Raw genomic sequence first — 22,607 nt, 5'->3', positions numbered from 1 at the left:
TTGACAAGTTATTATAAAAGTTCTCCATGAAATTGTATTTAGCATGGCAATATACAATTGGGTGCCTTTATAACATGCATTCTATAACCATCTTATGAATAATCTTTGTTACTTTACCTCTTTGTATTATTGCTTCGTTCATACATTTTTAATGTCTGAATTGGAAAAAGAATTTTCATGGGATATTATTACAGAGTGGAAACTAAAATATGGCTCCATATAAAACTACTGCATTTCTAAAAATACGTAGAAGTATGTGCATCCAAGTGTGCATAATTAGAAAGTAGTCTTAGTGAGAGGTCCGGGTTTCATAAGCCAAGAGAAGGAAGGTTGAGCACTTTATTAGCATTACTCATGCTGTAAGAATAAATTTAAAAAGCACAATGGCATTCATATAGATACAGTATTACCATTTTCTATTTTAGTAGTAAAAGGAAAGTTTTTCACTTTTGTCAGTTTTTAATTAAGTATATGTGTGTCAGACTCCATAGTAATAGCACATATCCTTGTGTTTGGGCCTCCTTGCTATAATTCTACTTGGCCTTTCACATCAAGTTGCTAAGAGCAATTATCAAAAATGTTTTTTATGCTTACTATTTTGAGCACTTTGCTCTTTGGGGGAAATCTGATGATGTAAAAATGATTCCTGCCTTTGAAGTATATATAGAATGATTGGGAGACATGCAGAAGAAAGAGTAGAATTAAGATAAGGGAAGAGATCAATTTAATCTAAATTTATCAACCAAAGACTCTTTGATGAGGCAGGAATTATTTGGGTTCTTCAAGGATGTATTAGATTGATTAGTAAAAGGCGGGGGTGGGGGGGGCGACCTGGGTGGCTTAGTCATTAAGTGTCTATCTTTGTCTCAGGTCATGATCCTAGGGTTCTGGTATACAGCCCCGCATCAGGCTTCCTGCTCAGCGGGAAGCCTGCTTCTCTCTCTCCTGCCTTCCATGCTTATATTCCCTCTCTCACTGTCTCTCTCTGTCAAATAAATAAATAAAATCTTAAAAGAAAAAAAAGAAGTAGAGAGAGAAGTGTAAGGGCCTACTTAGCAAGAGCAATTTCATGTCAGCTAAACAGTGATTTTGTTGTTTATGCAGTAAAACTTAAACTGACCCTGCCTCCTCCCACCCCCAGAGGAATTTACTTAGAAGCAAGTCTGGGAAACCAGTAAAATATGGTCGACCAGTCCCTGATAACAGAGCCCAAATACAAGGGCAGGTCAGGTCAGGTGGAGATAACAGAGCCCAAATGCTAGGATGAATCAGGCCAGGTGGAGACATCCAATCACTATCTCCCTAAAGAATGTGGGCCCCACCTTTTGGGCACCTTTTGGGTGCCAATTCTGACCAAGGTGATAGGCTAGTTCAAATAGCTACTATGGGGTCAATTGTAATTCAATTGGCCACCCATGTGTGACCTAGCATGACTGTGAAACTTTCTCTGTGTGTTACAATCTCATTGGCCACCTGTGTGTGGCCAGGCTCAACCACGGGACCTTTGCTCTATAAATGTTAGTCTGTGAGGCTGGGAGGGGTCGCTCTTTCTGTAAGAGGTGGCCCCTAACGGTCGGTTTGATTCTCTATGCTTGGCGAGAAATAAAGCTTTGCTTGACCTTCGCTTTGTATCAGCCTCGCTCCTTTGATCATGGACCCTAACAGAAGGTGTTTGCTAGCAGGGAATGGTGTGGCTAGAATATAGACAGTGCACAAATGATACACATTTAGGAAATTGTGTGGATAAGTTGTTGAAGTTTGGGATTAGAAAATTATATATGACATGACACTTCAGGTCTCCTCAGCTCTTGCACCATTTGTGTTTCCAAAGCTAGGCCTAGATTATTTTCAATTTATAACTTGACTGTGTGTCATTAAGGTATAACAGGTCTTCATTTCATGGAAGTGCAGAGAGCTCCCTGTATGTCAACAAAGACAGAGTTGATGAAGTGTATGTCTCTGAATCCCTGCTTCACATCAATCCCAAAGCTTTTTTGCTATAATTACCATCCACCAGCTCCACCCTTTCCTAGGAGATCCTAGGCACTTTATTAAACTGATGGAAAGAACACCTCCTTTTTCTGAAGCTGGCCTCTTTTTGACTGCAATTTTCATTCTGGCTATTTATTGTCCTTGATGTTATTCCTCCACATTTTAAAAATTTATCTCAAATCCAATCCCCTATATAAATTATCTTTGTTTATCAGTATAATTACCTTTTCAGCCTTATTATAATATTTCTCCTGGGAAAAGGACCTCCCCAAACACTTCTGTATAATCTGCCTGAATTGTTGCTCTTGTCGTACTATCCCTTGTTCAGAAGCAAAGTCCCTTGTGCTGGCATCAAAGCCTTTCACATGTGACTTCCGTCTCATCACCCACTTGTCTCTTAGTTTCTTTTGCATGAGTCAAAGGGTGCTTCTCCCCTGAATAAATACTATCTCTTTGCCTTATATTGCATTCCCTTTCCAATAGAATACACCTTTTCCCTTGCCCCAAACACAACTATTTCAAAATTCTAGCATTCTTATTCTGGGCACCTGGCTCAGTCGGTAGAACATGCAACTCTTGATCTTGGGGTCGTGAGCTCGAGCCCCATGTTGGGCACAGAGATTACTCAAAATTCTAGCATTTTCCAGTGCTTATCTTAAAGGTCACTTCCTCCCTTGGAAGCCTCCTATGGGCTTTGCTTAAATAACCTTGTCATCTTTTACTTAATAACACAGTAGTTTGTCTACTTGTCATTGTCCTTTTATTTAATTACATATTTCTTTAAAGCAGAGATGATGTCTTAGTCACTTTCATCATTATTTATAGAGTATAGTATTCTTTCTGACATCTAACTGGCTTTTATGGGGTCTTTGAGACTTTGAGGTCAGTGTTATTTTTAGAACACCCTTAATTCATTTTTTTAACCATTCTGATTTATCTTTTAACACTGAGGCTAAGGTCTTGTGATTGATCTAAATTTACTGTTTGCTGGGTCTACATTTCACTGTCATTGCCAGTTACTTACTTTTTAAAGAAATGCAATGTTTCAACTACGTTTCAACCCTTTATTTTTTTTTAAGATTTATTTATTTATTTTAGAGAGAGAGAAGGTGAACAGACTGAGGGGGAGAGATAGGGAGAGAAGCAGACACCCTGCTGAGTGCGGAGCCCTCGGGGGGGTGAGGATCCATCCAAGGACCCTGAGATTGTGACCTGAGCCAAAATTAAGTCTGACACTCAACCAGCTGAACTACCCAAGCACCCCTGTTTCAACTCTTAATATATTTTAATTAATCTTCTTAGTTTATATTTTTCTTTTTTGAAACTAGGCCACTGATACCTATGACCCAAATCCAATCCTGATGCTCATGCTTTTTGTCTCCATTTATGAAATTTTCCCTATACACGTTCCCAAGAAGAAAAGCCTTTCATTTTACTTTCTCACCTTTGTGCTGATACAGGTATAGCTGTGTGGCCCTAAGGACACATGTGGTTTTATATTTTTTTCTTATAAGCCCAAATTCACTCTAAGTACTTAGAAGATTCTCCTTCTAGGTGAAAGGTTTAGAAGTGTGAAAGAAAGTTTTCTTCTTTATTTTTTTAAAAAGCTTTACTGAGGTATAATTGACATACAAAGAACTTTGCATAGTGTGTATAGTTTCATGAGTTTTGACATATGCAAAAACCTGTGATATCACCACAACATTCAAGGTACATACCCCACGGCCAGCACGTATAAAGTTTCAGTGGTGTTAGATGAATAAGTTCCAAAGATCTGTTGTATAGCCCGGTGCCCATGAACACCAATATGGTGGTATTGTGCATCTGTTAAGTGGGTAACATCTGTTAAGAGGGTAGATCTCATGTTAAATGTTCTTATCACAAAAAGAATAAAAGACAATAAAAGAAGATGTCTCACTTAATAAGAATCATCACCTGAAATGAAATTAACCATCCTTTCATTTCCATGCATGAAATGTATGGGTTTGGGCAAACAGGGGATCAATGTTCAGTGATTTTGAAAGTTCCATCCTTCAAGACCACTCAAGATCCATTTCATGCATTAGAGGACTGACACTGTAGCAGAAACATGGAATCTGAATTTTTCTTTGAGGAGTAGTTTATACATCCAAATGGATTGATTCAACTGAAGACATAAAAGGGAAATAATGGAAGTGCTCTTAAACTGGGCTAATTAACCACTAAAGGTTTTTATAGGTGCTGGAACTGCTAACTGTAGAAATATACTTTTCAATTCACAGAAGAAATTGAAAGTATAATTTGTGAGTGGTAATAATATTTCTATCTAAATATATTCATGTTTATAGGTGTTCTCTTGGGAAGGAAAATATCTTGTCAAGGAACACTGATCTCAATTTTTTTCCAACCATTTGTATCTTATTAGCACCTATGAAATATTTTCTAGCATGATTTTTAATTGTATATATAAAACTGTCCCTTCACTAGTTTTTATAAAGTCATCAGTCACATGTGTAGGTCTCTTTGTACTGCTTTCTCAGGACAGAATGGGCTGATATAGCCTTATTCTGTGTAATAATTAATTTACCACATTAATATAATTTATGTTTATTCCTTTCCTTCAGGCTTTGTTGTGTGTTCTTACTCATATTTTATAGGGAAGAAAATAATTTCACACCTTTGTTGCAAAACTTCTTGATTTTTTTTCTGATGATCTTTGATTTGTAATTGTCATCTTCTTCAAAAATAATTATGCAGTGTCTGTGAGGTGGTGAGTAAGGGTTTACAAGTTTTAAGTTATAAATTGGAAAAGAAAACATTCTTGTCTCAAAAGGGTTTGCTTTAGGAAAAGAAAGCAACTGCCTTCTGATTTTCTGCTAGTAAACATTAAGATGTATTTTCTTGTATTGAATTATTTTTCCATTTTAGTTTGAAGAAAAGAAATAGTATTTATTTGAATTTTTTTCCAACAGCATTTCCTGGGATAATTCTTTAAATGCTGTGCTGTTTAAGGGCTTTGGGTCCTCAGGCTAACTGGCCTAGAGCTGCAATTAATTACATTGCAGAGGACTTTGGACTTGAAACGAATGCTTCAGAAGAATTAGAAGCATTCTTTTTTTTTTTTTCTTTCAAGATCTTATTTATTTATTTATTTATTTGACAGAGAGAGAGAGAGAGAGAGAGAGAGAGTTGGAGAGAGGGAGAGAGCACAAGCAGGGCGAGCAGCAAGCAGAGGGAGAGGGAGAAACAGACTCCCTGTTGAGCAGGGCACCAGATGTGGGCTCAATCCTAGGACCTGAGCCCAAGGTAGATGCTTAACCAAATAAGTCCCCCAGTTGCCCCAGAATTAGAAGTTCTCTCTCTCTTTTTAAAAATGTTTTATTTATTTATTTGACAGAGATCACAAGTAGGCAGAGAGGCAGGCAGAGAGAGAGGGAGAGGGAAGCAGGCTTCCTGTTGAGCTGAGAGCCCGATGTGGGACTCGATCCCAGGACCCTGAGATGATGACCTGAGCCAAAGACAGTGGCTTAACCCACTGAGCCACCCAGGGGCCTCTAGAAGTACTCTTAAATGTACAAGTGACTGGAGATGACTGATCAGCATAAGAAATTAAATATTATTACAGCTAATTTATTATAAGTTCTCTGTTGCTATCTACATATTTATACTTCTTTATATCGTTAAAATATTTAATATTGGGATGCCTGGGTGGCTCAGTCAATTAAGTGTCTTTAAGATTTTATTTATTTATTTGACAGACAGAGATCACAAGTAGGCAGAGAGGCAGACAGAGAGAGCAAGCGTCGGGGGGGAAAAGGCTCCCTGCTGAGCAAAGAGCCCAACTTGGGGCTCTACGCAAGGATGCTGGAATTATGACCTGAGCTAAAGGCAGAGGCCTTAACCCACCAAGCCACCCAGGTGCCCCATAAATAAAATCTTTAAAAAAAATTTAATAGTAATGCTAGCTAATGTTTAAACTTAAATTTTAACTGTGATGTTAAAAATCAAATTAAAGCATATTTAAGTGGAAACATGGCTTCCATCCCCATTTACCTTTTTACTAGAAATAATGCTTAGGTTTCAAGACTATTGATGAGAGCACTAGGTGATGTATCGAAGTATTGAATCACTATATTGTAAACCTGAAACAGACATGACACTGTATGTTAACTAACTGGAATTAAAATAAAAACTTCAAAAATATTTTGAGATGAGATTATACAGATACAGCTTTTACTTTTCACAAATGTAGAGTAGGTTTCTTTGAAATAAAATTTAAAAATTAAAAAATAAGTGTAATATAAAGCATCAGTTTTAGCACCTCTTGACTTTAAATCCCATTAAAAAAAAAATAACCTTTTTGGGAAATTGCTAACTGAAGTGTTAGGCAGTTTGCCCCTGTGAGCCAACACCATGAAATGATAGTGCCTAAGTCATACAATGTCGTTACCAAACCTTTCAACCCTCTAGAATATAGAAAAACCTCAAAAGGTAGGTATTATATTTGAAAAAAGTATTTCTGTACAAATGTATTACTAATGGAAATATAAAATGCTGGCCCCAGAAAAAAAACTAGCGATCACGTTGTTCAGTGGTTTTGATACTGGTTTTCTAAAAACTGAACTGTTATATATATCTTCTCTTTCTAAGACAAAATTTACACAGAAGCCCGGTAGTTAAAAATAAAAATGTCTTTCACTGCAAAAGAGGAACGGAGACCACATTTTTTGTTTTCCTTCTCTTGAACAGTTTCCCTTCTCCCCTATCTGCCTCTACGCACTCCATGAAATACTAAACTTTCGTGGAACAGATGTGTTCAATGTCTTTGTGTCATTTCACATAATTAGACTGAGTGGATTCCTTAAGATATCAGGGCTGGTTAGGGAAATTTCAGGCTATCAACTAATAATTCAAATTGAGTCTACTGTCATTTAAAAAAATTTCCTCCTAAAAATGGAAATCAGCAACTTAAATCTTGTTATTACCGATGAGAATTAAAATGATATGATGTCATAAGAACAAAAGAAAAAATGCTGCCCTCATTATAAGTGATATTTATAGGTATTTGGGCAACCTGGCTCAAACACTGTCTTGGAGTTAGGAACGCTTACACGGGATGGTATGTGATGCTTCCTGCACTGGGCTCCTCACATCGCCAGAAACAAGTCAGTTCAAAAACGAAGAGTACAATCTCCATAGGTTCTGAATCCAATCTGCAAATCTCTGCACCTTAGGTTAACCCTCTCTGTCAGCCAGTATCTGTTGGCAATGCAGGCCAGTGACCATAGTCACAAGATACCCACTCTCTGGTGGATGCCACAAACTCAGGAAACATGAGAAGCAGTCTGTGCTGGGGACACCATCTAGATTATTTTAGGAGACTTGTCCACAGCTAGCCTTTTATCTGAAGAGCAACTGTGGAAATTAGTACTAAGGTACCCACTTTAAATCTCCTCCTTGTTGTTCTTGCCTGCTGCCTCCCACTGCTCCTTGGTGTTTCTGGTCTGTCTCAGCTGCCTATCATTACTCACTAAGATTTATGTAGCCCGGACCTCAATAGAGAGGATGCACTGTGCACAGAGGATGAAATGCCTCTTGCCAGCAGATCCCAAGACAGATCCCAGCCCTGATACATAGGCAAAGGTTCAGTGGGCCATCAGAGTAGTCAAGTCATGAAGCTTTCCCAGAATCCACTAGTAACATTATTGGATGATGCAGAAAAGACAGCTATCTTTGGCCTAACAGTACATGCAGGACTTCTACAGAATGGTGGATGTTTCTGTCCTTTCATCCAGTAACTTCCCCCACTTAGATAACCATATAGTTTCCAGCTATTAATGGTGATTCAGAGATTTTCCAAGCCCATCTATGTGTATTGCCTTGGGCCCTCCATGCGGATTCCTCACTATCTCTTTTTCTCATTCGTTCTTCCCTACACTGAACTCTGGATTCAGAACTTTGACTACCAACCAGGTCTGGGTTCTCTGGACTTGAATTTCCATGTAGTCTCTCTCATGGACCTTGGACATTGCTCTTTCTCTGGATATTCATCTGTCACTAAATCTAAGTGTCTTGTCTATCTACATTCCTAGTCAACTGGTCATTTTGAATCATTACTTCTCAAATTAAGTACTTTTGATTTATAAAATAATACACGTGTGAGTGTTTATGGTATTAACATGCATTAATTTGTGAGAATATGAATTGGTAGAGTATTTTGGAGATGACATTTTGGCAATATTTATAAAAATTTACAATGCCCAGATACTTTTCACTTTAACCTAATTTTTACCTTCTGTCAGACCAATAAACTTTAGCCCAATAAGTCATGTTCAAATTATTTCAGTTCTATAAGTCATAAGAAGAAATAGGAAACAAATTATGTGCCTGTTGGAAGGCCATGGTTAGGGGCACCAGGGTGGCTCAGTCAGTTAAGCATCTGATTTTCAGTTAGGTTGTGGTCTTGAGGTTGAGGTCTCTGGGTCAAGTCCTGCATCCAGGCTCCATGCTCATTGGGGGTCTGGTTGTCCCTTTGCTTCGCCCTTCCCCTGGTTTGTGTTCTCTCTGTCTCTTTCTCAAAGAAATGAATAAAATCTTCTTTTTTTTTAAAGGACATGTTTAAAGTAATCATGACACATACATGCTATGGGAGCAGTTATAAAAGTAAAGCAGATCTGTATGTGTTGTCACGGAAAGATCTTGCATTCATGTTAAGGGTGAGAGACTTATGGCAGAATAACATGTATATCATGACCCATTATATTTTAAAATGAAAGATAATTTTATAACACAGTTATGTATGAGAAGGCCTACAATTAGCTCTAAATAATATATAGATTAATTGTGGCTGTCTCTGAGACTGTGGCTGAATTATGAAGGACTATTGTAAAGGTGGAGATTGTGATTTGTCTGTATTTTTAATATTTTTGCATCAAGAATATGTGCACTATCAGCTTTATCATTAAAATATTTAAATAAGCCTAAACTAGTAGCTGTGTATGAATTGAAGTTTATGCTAGCCAATGGAAGAGACAACACATGAAATCTGAATGGCTTAACATAACAAAAGTATATTTCTTGCACACATAAAATCTGATTGATTTGGCAGGGAATCTTTGCTACCATGTAACACAGAGACCTAAGCTGCCTCCATCCTGTCCTTTCACAACTCAACATAGGGTCCCCATGTTTGCTGCTGGATGGAAGGAAGGACATTATGGTGGCATCTTGGCTTTCAAATGCTTTGGCCTGTGAGAAACATCCTTTTTGTTCATATTTCAGTAGCAAGGGCTGGTCATAAGATCCTTTCTAACTATAAGCAAACTGGACAGTGTGGTCTTCCCATGTACCCAGGAAAGAGTGGAAGACAAGTTGCGGATGAACACTTGTAGTCCCCACCATAAACTCTTATATACTAGGGGTCTGGTAGAGAGCAATCTCTAGAACTCTCTAGACTCAGTCAATGACCCTCCTCATTTCCTGGTAGAGTTTCTGAGGAGGCAAAATGTTCTTGGCAATTCTCCAACTTCATGAGATCTTACTATTTAACAAGTGCTTTCCAATAGAGTCACATATATTTTTCAAAAGGACCTTGTAAATCTTTGCAGGAAGTGTTTGCCATACTTCACTTTTTCAAAAGCACCATTACACTTTGTCCTTTTCAATAAGCACTATGATCACAGTACACTGACAATTTTCTTACTCTTGGTGCATTGATAAAACTTTACCTCATGATTCTCTGCTATCTATCACCTAAATGAAAACACCAGACATCTGCACAAATAAAATCATGCACACTGAAAACCAAAATTCTTTCTATTCCATCTATTTCATCTATCTATCACCTATCTATTTATCTATCCATCCATCACCTATCTATCTATCATCTGTCTATCTCTATCATCTATTACCCAAAGGTCATAAGAGTCCTAGAAGTCTTATTATCCAAAGGTAAATGGAGTCCTAGAAGGACTCCAGAATTTACAGAAACTGAGACACTGTAGATGGGGCACATGGGTGGCTCAGTTGGTTGAGCATCTCCTCTTGTTTTGGGCTCAGGACATGATCTCAGGATTATGGGGTCCAGCCCTGGGTCAAGCTCTGCACTCAACACAGACTCAGCTTGGGATTCTTTCCCCATTCTTCTCCCTCCCTCTCTGCTCCATCCCTGGCCCCCCTCAAATAAATAAGGAAATAAAATCTTTAAAAAAAGAATATGGAATTTCTTCCTCACCTGGATGCAATTCAGAACTCCTAGAATTTGTGACAAGGACATATTCCTTGCCTCCCTAGCTTCTGTTCTATTCAGAACACTCCTATTCTCATTTATTTCACACCCTTAAAAATATAAGCATTTCTTAAACTATGCCAAGTTATACTGAAAATAGCTTATTTAAAATATGCCTTAAATGGAGTAGCCTCTTACCCTCCTAGGCCAGAGCAACCAACGGTTTCTCAGAGTCTCATCTCAATAAAATATCACTGTTATCTCTGAAAAGTCTTTGAAGACCATGTGTATAAAAACTTGTTTGTGAATTATGTTCTGTGGCACAAGGATACCATCACAGGACAACATCCATTCCTGCCCTAAAGATTTCTCCCTTTTTAAACCATACCCCCTAGTGGTTGGCCGGTTAGCTCAGTTGGTTAGAGCGTGGTGCTAATAAACCATACCCCCTAATTAACTACAAAGAATAGTTTTCCATCCAAGGTTTTTGAGTCTCAACTGGGAGACACATAATCTGAAGGTCTGATTTCTGATCACCACCCCCTCAGGCTCAGCTTGCCCTAAGTCCAAATTTAAGTTAAAAATTAACCCTGCCTACAGGAATTCCAGCTTTCCCAATGTCCAAAATCCCTTGTCCCTGGCCGTTTACACTTGATAGTCTCATATGGAATACCCCCACTAACCTGCTAACTCCATCTTGTATTTGCCCCTAAGATATTAGAAGGCATCCCACTGTAATGATAGGATGGCTGATCCTATAAGTAAAATTTGTAAGTGCAGTTATAGGTATTGCTCATGCTATAATTTCAAAGACAAACATGGTGATTTCCAAAAAGCAAATGTTCGATGAAGGTTCAGGGAATAAAAGAAACAGTGAGCATAGGGTCTAATTTATTGATATTTATTTTAATATATCCATAAACAAATTAAGCATATTAAATTGTATATAATTTAATTGTATAAAACAAAATGTAAAAGGTAAAAGAAGGCCACAGATTGGCAATCTTTAATTTGTTCTCTATTTTTGTGAACCCAACCACCTTAAAGCTGATCAATCTCACATTTCCAGTAAATGCCTATAGCAATTCCATGTTATGTTATTCTAGATGACAAAATAAGAAGGTTTCAAAATTAGTTTCACAAAATAATAAAGCTCTTACTATTAAACCTCATTATAATATTAAATGTGTGACCAATGTCATCCACAAACACGTAGATTTTAAGCTAATTAAATCTAAATTAAATTAAATCTACATTAAAGACACAATATTTGAACAAATACATTATGTTAAAAAAGAATAAATTTTCAAGTTACACAATAATTTGGGAACACATAGGCATATCTACCGTATTCCTTTCAGCCCCAAACCAGACCTAAGTTCTATGAAGACTAACTGCCCTTTCCCAAACACAAAGTGAAAAATCTGCCTCAGGTTTTTCTCTAGGAGCAAGAGAAATGACGGGACTTGGCCCTAGAAGGCCCAGTGGCCCCAGAAGTAGAAGTGGACCAGGCCGAAATTCTGGCTCGGGCACTCTCTTCTTCATCTTGCAAAGCCTCCTCATACGAAGATGGGAAAGAGCTCGGGTCAGTCCCATGAACCTTGGCCAGAAACTCCAGGACTTTCATCTTGGTGGTTTCAGCGTGGGCTCTCGGGCCCCACAGGAATTCAAACTGTGCCGGATCACTGTCGGCCACCTGCCGGTACTCCAGGTACTTTTCCTTCACGAAATCTTTGGTGATGAGCTCCCTGGGCTCCCCAAAGATGGCGTGCTTCTGCCCGGCATATATCCCCGTCAAATTCAGAACTTCCCACACTTCCTCTTCGGTGGCACTGTTGCCCTTCATGAAGATCACACCCAGGATAAAGATCAGGATGCCGGTCTTCGGCATGCCCTCTTCACCATCCAGCACCCCATCATAGGTGAGGCCCAATTTGATGAAGAGGCCATAACAGTGGTTGGTGGGATCCACTCTCTTCACATCAAGGCCAAAGACCATCTCCATGTGCTCACAGGCTCTCAGGAAGATCTCGGTGAAGTGGTCTTCATACTCTTTGATGACGACCTTCATATCTGCCTCTGTCACGGGCTCTTTCATGTGATACTTGAAGAGCATGAAATTGACCAATGAAATCACTTTCTCATCTAGAGCACGTATGGGAACATTCTTGGGGGTGGGCCCAGCCCATGAGGTGCCAACCTCCTCTTCTTGGCCATTGGCGCCCTCATTCAATTCACCTGATGAGGTGGTTGTCATGGCGATGGAAGATGAGCAGAAACTCTGATGACTCTCAGGGGTACTGGGTTTACCAGCATCAGGAGCCTCCTTGGAACTGCCAGGTATCAGAGGATAAGAGGAGAGATGGGTCCCTTGCAGAGTCTTGGAGACCTGGTCAACCTCCATATCTTGGATCTCACTGCAGGTCTGAAAGCACTGATCATATAAGCATTGTGGCTTCTTTTGGTGCTGAGGCATGCTGACCTTTACGAGTAGCAATAGACAGGAGTGAGGAGAGGAGAGTGGGCAAAGGGGAATCACGGCCTAAGAGGAAGAAGGAGACGTGAGTGGGCTCGGCTGCTCAACCCCACTGGGGTGGCTCTGATAAAACTGCCTCCAGTGGACTTCTCCTGGGAGCACTCTTCTAGGGCCTCACAGGTCTCCCAACCATTTGGTTGCTATGCCCCTGAAGAACAATGAAGGAAGGAGTCTGAATGCTCCTGAGGATGAAGCCAGCAAACCCTGGCTGAGAATTCTCAGAGACCGCAGAAAGCAGGGGGTGGTCGGGCTCTAGACAGCCATTTCTGTTCTGAAGAGGGTGGTCCCATCATTCCTCCCTCAGGTGCGCTGCCTTGGCTTTCGATAGGACCTGATGTACCTCCCCTATCCTAATATGGGATGGCCCCCTGAAGACCAAAGTCACATCTCCTGAGACAACTGATGCAGGTACCTTTTCCAGAAGGCCTACCTGGGACATCCCAAGGCTGACAGTGGGACCCAGACTGTGTGGAGGCTATCTACACTGCTGGTGGTGGTCCCCCCACTTCTCACTTTGTTGGCTTACTTTGAATCCAGGTCCTGGGATCCCTTCGTTTGCTGACCTAACATTGTCCCTTCAGAACAAAGCCTCCACTTTCTGATTCATAGAGGGTAATTAGGGCACATGTCTACTGACAGCCTCTCCCATAGCCTCTCAGTGCTGACAACAGCTCAGGGCAGGATTCCTCATGATCTGCACTCTCCTGGTGTCAGCGGACCCTCAGTATTCACTCTGGGTTCTTGACTTGGCAACTGGTGGGGTCTCAGGTCTGACCCTTCTATGTAATGTCAACCCTTCTGTATTTAAGAATGCCTTATCCTCACGAGTTACCTGAGAAGGAAGTGAAGAAGGGCAGTTCCTTTCCCCCTCTTTTAAGGGTTTCCTGGACTGACAGAAGGAGGTAGAAACTGTAAAGGTCCCTCTTTTCCGGGGTGGGTACATCTGCCTGTGGGATCTCACTCAAGTTCCTACTGTGACCTGTGAGAGGATCTGGATCCCTTTCCTTGATGACCTCCTATGATATAGGTACATACACCAACGATCCCAGCTGTCTCCAACCCCCCAATGAAGGGGGATCTTCTTCTGTAGTCTCTGTGCACAGTTCTCTGGACTGATAAAGATCCAGGGTCTCTTTGATGACCCTATGTTTTGGGGTGGATCCTTTTCAGTTCTGACTCTATGTCCACATGGACTCCAGTACTGACTGGTCACCCTGTGCACTGCTGAATCTTTCTATGTCCCAATCCCCTAGGTGCCCAGTGCAGGAAGTGAACTAGAAGACTCCTGACCGTCATTGTCTGGGACCTTTGCCCTTCAGATGTAACTCAATGAAAACTGCCAGGGTCTAGGACTCCTCCTGACTGAACAAATGCTTTAACTTCCTGAGCCCCAGAGGAGGAAAGGAAAAGTCCCCTCTGCCTGCCATCCCTTCCCTGGGCCTCTCAGGGCTGACAACAGGGGAGGGGCTCTGTGCAGCCTCTCTGCCATCAATCAGTTGGTCGGTCCCACCATCCTCACAAGTGCTAGTCCAATACTGGTAGGTGATGTGCCCGCTGCCATCGATTTCCTGGGGTTCCACCTTCCAATCAAGGCCCCACGTGTCTAAGACACCCAGAAGGGAAGTTAGGCGACACCTCATCTGCCGGACAGGGGAGACCTGACCACAGGGGCTTAAAGCTGTGCCACAACCTCTACCCGCGATCTGGGGAAACATGAGCACTCACTCAGGGTCCTCGCCAGGACTCCTACTGGAGACCCCGTGGGGCCTGAGGCTCCTTCCTTTCCCACAGGACACCGCCTGCCTCAGGCTAACCTCTTGCCTGCCTCAGGCTAAGCTCTCACCTGCCTCAGGCTAAGCTCTCACCTCCCTCAGACTCTGGAGGCTGAAGTCAGTCAGCAATATTCCGCCGCCCCTGCCCGAGCCCTCCCGGGGCTCACAGACTGGCCAAGGCTCACCGAGTCCGCCACTGTCTGGGGTCGATGGGCCCCTCAGGACTCACTCGGGAGGCCTTTTCTGGACTACCAAGGGGTCAACAACAGAAACGCTGTCACCTCGATCAGATCGCAAACAGGAAGTGTGTCGTAGACCAGCCTGATAGACGGGGCTGGGGTTACCCGGAGTTGGACCGCGGCTCTCGGCTAATGTGTCCCCTCATTTCTGTGATACGGGGTCTCCTCAGCTCTCATTTGGAATCTTACTTGACTCCAAGCAGACCCTGGGAATCCTCCCTCTGCTGATGTGGTTCCACGCACCTCAGGTTGAATCCCGTACAGCCCCAGACGGATCGCCGCACAGCCAGACGGTCTTGTAGAGGAAATCAGGGGCGTCACATCCGGTTACACCTTCCTGGGGTCTTCCGGGCCAATAGCAAGGGCAGGGCTGTGCGTGCCAGGCTCTTTCACGGTGGTGGTTGCTGCTGGTCCCTCATTAGAGTCCTGCTGACTTCTTGTAGCCTTGGAATTAATCCCGCCCGTGATCCTGTGTCATGCCTCTCAGCCAGTGTCCTCCTGCCCCTGGAACCCTCAAGAGGAAATCGAGCAGATGCTTCAGTTGGAGACCCCTGCCTGGGTCAGCAGGGCTCAAAGTAGGCACTGGCCCATGTCTGTGTGACCCACTGTCATTCTCTGGTTTTGGCCTCTTTTGTCCTCCTTCCTGGGAGTTCTCATTTTGGCTCCTTTCTTGTGACTTAAGGCTTTCTGGGAAATGCCGTAGCTTGGCAAACTCTTGGTGACTTTACCTCCTGAAACCCTTGCCGAGTGTGGAATGGGTCACGTCCTAGTCTCAGTGTGAAATGAAGCTGGAATGCAAAACAGGCAGTGGCCGGGATCTCTGGTGGGCTATCAGAGAAAAAGCACACTATTTCTGCTTTCAGTAGTCAGAATTAGTGTCTTACATAAATTCTGTTCTAAAATATTTACATCCTACAAGAGGACACTGGAATGAATGTTTTTAAAAGCCTCTGATTTTTTAGGTTTTCAATATTGCATATGCAGAAATCATAAGTGGAATATGAATATTATCTGTCTTTTGCATTTTTCATCCTTACTATTCTTACTTGCTATTCTTATCCTTGCTATTCTTACTGCTCCAAGTGTGATTTGTAGTCCAGTTTTGAACAATGGAGTGGGCTTGGCTTAAATATTCTTCTAAGGGTCTCTTCATCTATAGGTTTTTTGTATCAAGAAGAGCTAGCTTGATTAGATATGGGGAGTAATTTCAAAATTTTTTGTGTGATTTGGAAAAGTTTACTTAAGATGTTGATTAGTTTTTACCTGAGTATAAGATGCAACTGGCCTTCAAACCTAATATGATCTAAGTGACTTTGGCCTAGAATTCCAGTTCATAACTATAGAGTATAATTTTCTTTTTTAAATTGGTGTCCTTTGGATTTTATGCTTTGCTTACAAAATAGCATTTAACTTAGGTTTTCAAACATAAATGTATATTTATAAAAAATCATTATTCATAGAAATTCTTAGACATGTAGTATAGTACAGAAAACAGTGTAATGAACCCTGTTTACCTAACACTCAGTCTAATAATCATTAGTAGGTATAAGCAGAAGCCTGATTGGATTAGTATTTTTTGGTCAATATTTTGTTCTTTGGCAAGACCACTCCGGAGGTGCTTTATATTTTAATTAGGAGATACATACTATCTGCGTGTCTTCTTTTTGATAATCTTGGCACTCTGGTAATTATAATGATTATATACCCCACTACCCCCCCATTTAAGGCTGTAGAATTGTAATTCTCTCATTTTCTCATTTCTTCTTGGAATTTATTGCCTCAAAAGCTTCTATAGGTGGAAATCTTTTCCTTGTTATTTGTTTTTCCTGAGGTATTGTTATAATGTATTTCTAGTGTTTTCTTATCCTATGTCCCCTGCACCCATATTTTGTACAGTCTTATTTAGCTAATATCACTTTTTTGAGCTTCTTTCTTTTGTTGTTGATAATACTTATAAAATTACCTGTCACATAGATCTTATACAAGAGATGAAACAGTACAAAGAACCTTCATATATCCTATTAACTAGAGAGCCTGCTGCAATGGTCATTAGGTCACCAATAAATCTGGAGGAGAAAGACTGAAAGAGTCTGGGGACATCTATCAGGTCAATAACAGAGGGACTTGAGATGTTATGAGCAGGGGAGTATAAAAATGGCAGCTCTGTTCCTCCATGCTCCACAGTTTTCCTTTTTGTGCCTTCACTTAAAAAAGTAGGAACTGGGACTTTGTGCTGGATTGTGAGAATGTTACCTAAGCCAATGATTTTTTTCATCTCACCTCCCACTACATCTTTCCCATACTGACTTGTGTTGCTCTGTACCTCCTATAATTATAATCTGGATTGCGCTATTCTAGAGAACAATTATCAGGGAATATTTTGTTAATTATATACATACTAAGCACCAACAGAACGTTGTGAGCAGATGCTGTGCCATGGCAGTTTGTCCAGATGTGATGTGAATAGAATCCTACCTATTGTACCACCAAGACGAGTGTTCCTTCTGGGAGTTAGGAAACTGGGGGACTGGCCTCTCTACTTTTTTGCCCAAGTGAAAGCGTCTTGCAGATTCTGCTGTTTGGCAGAGACCCTGTTGCTGAGTCCCCTGAACAGGTTTGGTGTCTCTATGGGAAATGGACAGGTCTTTCTACTTGCTTTGATTAAGGAGAGTCTCACGGGAAAGAGGGCAGGAATCAGGAACCCTGAGCTAATTCCATAGAGAGCAGGCAAAGCTTAGTAACCCAGAGGGAAGGCCTCCTCATCCAGAGAGTAAATTATCACCACTTTTGGCAGGATGTATCTTGGAGGTGACTAAATGAGGAACTTCTACCATCCAGATAGTAATTTGGGCTCCTGGTTTGAAAGACTTTAGGTTTAAAAAAAAAAAAAGACTTTAGGTTGACAGTCAGTGTTCAAATGTCAAAGGGCACTCCAAGACATAGGCCCACAGGATCATACGCTGAGGGGAAACTTGAACAAGTTGGGCACCATCTTGTTCATCTTGCAATCACAGGTACATACTAGCCTAGAGCAAGACACACATCCGTATCTTCTCCATATATGTCATTCCAGCTGCCCTCACCCGTGACAGCAACAACTATTTATTCAAACATTACTGAACCTATTTCTGCTTGTCACACAGTAGCCACTTTAGGTTTGAAACATGAGATAGAAGAATGAAGAAAGAAAAAGGAATTATTACTATCTGGGAAAATATTGTAGATTATTCTTCATGCATCAGTTTTCTTTCTTTCTTTTTCTTTTAAAGATTTTTATTTATTTATTTGACAGAGAGAAAGAGCACAAGCAGAGGGAGCAGCAGGCAGAGGGAGAGGGAGAGGCAGGACACCCACTGAGTAGGGAGGCTGACACAGGACTCAATCCCAGGACCCTGGGATCATGACCCGAGCCAAAGGCAGCCACCTAATCAACTGAGCCACCCTGGCACCCCATGCATCAGTTTTCAACTGAATTTCAAATTAATGTAAACTTACCTATTAAAAAATACATGAGGGGGTGGCTCAGTGGGTTAAGCCTCTGCCTTCGGCTCAGGTCATGATCCCAGGGTCCTGGGATCGAGCCTCTCATTGGGCTCTCTGCTCAGCAGGGAGCCTGCTTCCTCCCTCTCTCTCTGCCTGCCTTTCTGCCTACTTGTGATCTCTGTCTGTCAAATAAATAAATAAGATCTTAAAAAAATACATGAAAATTTATTAACTCATAGTTTTTGTGTGTCAGGAGTCCCAGCATAGCTCGCTCAACTCCCTTCTCTACTTCAGGGTCTCTCCTGGTTGAAATTAAGGTGTTAACTGTGCTGTGTTACAGTCTAACGTCTTGACTAGAAAAAAATCTACTCAGATCATTCAGTTTGCTGGCAGAATTCATTTCTTCTTGTCTGTAGAACTACTATCTTAATTTTTTTCCTAACTCTTGCAAAATTGGTTTTAATGTTTCTTAATGGTAGCCTGCAGTTTTAAACCAGGTGGTCCACCCATAAAAATTTCTCAACATATCAGATTTCTCCTTCAGTAATAGCAGAAGTATGACAAAAAGTCTTTTTTGTAAAACAAAATCAAATATAGTGTCTATAGTCAAAAGATGTTCAATCTTCTTTGACATATAATGCAATATAACTGTGGGCATGATGTATCATCCATTTTGCCATTTCTACTGATTAAATCAAGTTATGAGCCCTGCCTAAACAAATGAAATGGTAACAAAGAAATGGCAACAATGCATGAACACCAAAAGATCAGGGTCTAGGTGACTAGTTTAGACTTTGTCTACCACAATTTATGCTGTGAACCCAACGATCCAAGTTTCCTCCTCATCTAAAATACATTCAACCTTTCCCAAGATCCCCAAATATCTGAATCCACTATAACAGCAATTCAAAAACTAAATCTTGTCATCTAAATAAGACTCATCTGTAGATGAAGTTCTTAGAGAATACATAGTTAATTTATCAACTGAGGCAGGATGCTTCTCTATTGATGGACCTGTAAAATAACAGAAACAAATTATCTGACCCCAACCTGCCTAATATATAATAGTGGGACAGGTATAGTACAACAACTATAGACATTCCATTTCAATAACAGGAAAAATGGAAGGGAAATGCAGCCGCTAGGTCAGGGGGTTGTGAAATCCTGTGGGGCAATGTTGTTAATTCCTTGGTACATTTTAATGCCTTCAAATAATTTTTCAAAGTTGGGTTCTTGTTTCCTCTTTGGAGTTATCTTTCCTTTATAATGAGAGCTAGCATGTGTTTACAACTAAGTATGTAAAAAACAATTACTTTGCAAACTGTGATCAAATGTACTGAGACAAGGAACCAAAACACCTGCCCTACTTCAGTCAGTCAAAAGTTCCTCCCTAGTTAATCCAGGATTCAAGAGTACATGCTAAGACCCAATTTGCATTTTGGGCTTTAGTTTCTCAACTTTGAGACACAATCTGAGGGATCAATTCTTTATTGAACAATTCAACACCTTTGATTTCCCCACTCCACAAATAAATTTAAACTTCAGTCTCACTAAACAACATGTAGCTTGTTGAATGCAAAAATATCATGCCTTGGGACATTTATAGATGACTGTGCTCACCTGGACTCACGCATGCTTCATTGCTCCTCTTTAAAAATTGTCCCTCTCATTTACCATGCAATCGCACATAGTTCCAACTTCTAGACACAAAAATATGAGCATCTTGAGTGATAGTACAGTGTCTTTCAAAGAAAGAATGCTCAGTGTTTTAGAAATATATGAGTCACTGAGGTTGGTATCTAATTTATGAAGATTTAATTTCTCTGACATTCTTTATAAGGTAAGCAAATACAAGTAGATATTTTTTATTTTACAAAAATACACAGTAAAAAGAATTAGGAAAGCCAAGACTTGACCATCTCTTAATTAATTTATATCAGTTTCTTGAACCAAACAATTTTACTGCTGAGTTCTTTCAAATTTCAAAAAGAAAACAAAAAAAGACCACAAAAAACGAAAAACAACAACAAAAACCCCCATGTATTGCAATACCACACTGTCTTCTTCTAGACTGAAAACATTGTTTTAAAGAATAGCAAAACTCCTACTCAAATTTGATACAAAGCAGTAAAAAATGTGTAACCAAATCATTCTTAAGCATAGAGTCTAAAAGGGCTTAAAGCTTCTATTAAAGGAAATACCTTTTGAGAAATAATGAAAAAAGAACGGAGAGAGGAAGGAAGGAATGGGGGAAGGAGAGAAGGAAGAAAGGAAGGAGGGGCTCCAACTTATAATCAAGAATACAAAGACAATAAACACTTTTCCCCTCCCACCCTATCCTGAACCTCAACTACTGAGAACATTAACTGTCATCTTCAAACATAAAGTGAAAAATCTGCCTCAGAAGCTGTTTCACTCGGCTCTGTATGTGCACTGGCTATGATGTTAGAGACATCCCTGGCTACAATTCTGGCCTTGGATTTCTGTTCCTCATCTCTTAGAGGATTTTCATACCAGGGGGACTATAGTATGGGCCCTGGTGAAAAATTCTAGAACTTTCATCATGTTAGTTTCAGCATGGGCTATTGAACTCCACATGTATTTACAACATGCAGAATCACTGCTGAGAACCCACCAGTACCTCAGGTATTTTCTGTCATCATATCTATGTTGATGAGCTTCATGGGCTCACAGTAAAGTGACTGCTCTCAAGATATATCCTCATCATATTCAGCACTTCCCAGATTTCCTCCTCTGTGGCTCTGTTGCCCTACCTGAAGATCATAACCAGGACAGCCATCAAGCAACTGGCCTTGGGCATGTCCTTGTCATTACCTAGCTTCCCATTTGATGATGAGGACCGTTTTGCTGACCAGGCCATAGAAGTGCTTGGTGCAGTCAACCTCCTTCAAGTCTATGGCCAAAACCAGCTCCTTCTGCTCAGAAGTTCTCCTAATTTCAGAAATGTGGTCATGTCCTTTTTGTTCACACTCTTCAGCATGAGTACTTTCATGATGGGCTCTTTCATTTTATATTTGAGCAACAGAAATGACAACAAAAAGCCACTTTCTTAGTTATAGGGTCTCTGCACAAGCACTCACAGTCAGGCAGGGTCTATGTGATGCTTGAATTTTTTCTTCCATGGCTGTGTTGGCACCTTGACTACTTCTTGTGCATGATATGGTCGCAGCAGTAGTAATGGTGGATGGGACTCTCTGAGAGCTCTGGAGAGTGCTAGCTGTCTCTATAAGAGGCAAGTCTGGGGAATACCTTTCAAAAGAGGAGAGAAGGAGTAGTGGAACTCTTCCTCAGCTACAATAGTAGTCTGAAAATTCCCCAGATCCTAGATCTCACCTCAACACCATCCAGCCATAGCTGCCTATAGCCTCTCTAGACTGACAGCAGGGCTTATCTTTGTCCCTCACTATCCATATTCTGGGGCATGTGGTCCTTTCAGATCTCTCTCTTGGTGATCTATACCTGTATTTGAAATTCTGGCTCCGGATATCAGTTCTCTGTATAATATTTCCTCCCTATATGCTCTGAGATTTTTATCCAACCATTACACAGAATGGGTCAGGGCCCCAGGCACAATGAAAAATCTGCAGCCTAAGGCAACAGCTGTAGGATGGGGGAGGACTGGTGGAAAAAAAAAAAAGAAAAAAAACCCACACTGTTCTATTTCTTCCACTCACTCTATAGAATTAGTCTTTTGAGGATCTTCTGTACTTCAAGATGTACTTACTAGATGATAGACAAGATTTTGTTAGGCCCTAAAATTTTCACATTTTCTAGAATTTTGTCTAGTGACTTTTTTTTTTTACCATCATTCATAATAAGATTATATATAAAATAAATATATATAACATATTTAATATTATCTACCAAGAGTTTTTTGTACATATGTTTGTATATATGTATTGTCTCAATTTCATGAAAAAATACCTAGTCTTATTATGTGTGATTCTCTCTGATAATCTCTATTCTACTTCTAGTCTATTCTTTATGTTCTATTAAAAATTTATAAAAAGCCAGTTTTCACCCATTAAAAAGTTTCAGGTGGTTATTATAGCCTATGGAATCATACCGTCTCAAGCAACACAAATTTTTATGCTTTTGTGAAATGACTCCATTGCTACTTAATGGCAGTTATGGTTTGAGGTGCTGCCTCAAATTCCTACAATGAAGCAATAGAAATCCATTATACTAAGGCACACTTGGAATAACTGAGAAGAGAATTTTAAAATGTTCCCTGCAATCTATCTTGTCGTCTGTCTTCTGTTGTAAATTACACTCACCATAACTCCATGGCATGCCCCTCCCCTCACTATTAAAAGTTGTTACATCTGATTCTAGATCCATAAAATACAATCTCTGTA

General features: G+C 40.5%; 1 protein-coding gene across 1 annotated transcript; it reads right to left on the bottom strand.

The window, feature by feature from the left end:
* Window positions 1-11,639: 11,639 nt before the first annotated feature.
* On the bottom strand, window positions 11,640-12,674 carry LOC116583244 (melanoma-associated antigen B16-like). The gene has a single exon (XM_032331306.1). It carries the CDS (start codon window positions 12,672-12,674, stop codon window positions 11,640-11,642), a length of 1,035 nt encoding a protein of 344 aa, XP_032187197.1.
* Between the last annotated feature and the right edge of the window lie 9,933 nt (window positions 12,675-22,607).

This window comes from Mustela erminea, chromosome X (genome assembly GCF_009829155.1).
Source record: "Mustela erminea isolate mMusErm1 chromosome X, mMusErm1.Pri, whole genome shotgun sequence".
NCBI lineage: Eukaryota > Metazoa > Chordata > Mammalia > Carnivora > Mustelidae > Mustela > Mustela erminea.
This window is presented reverse-complemented; position numbering and strand designations above follow the sequence as displayed.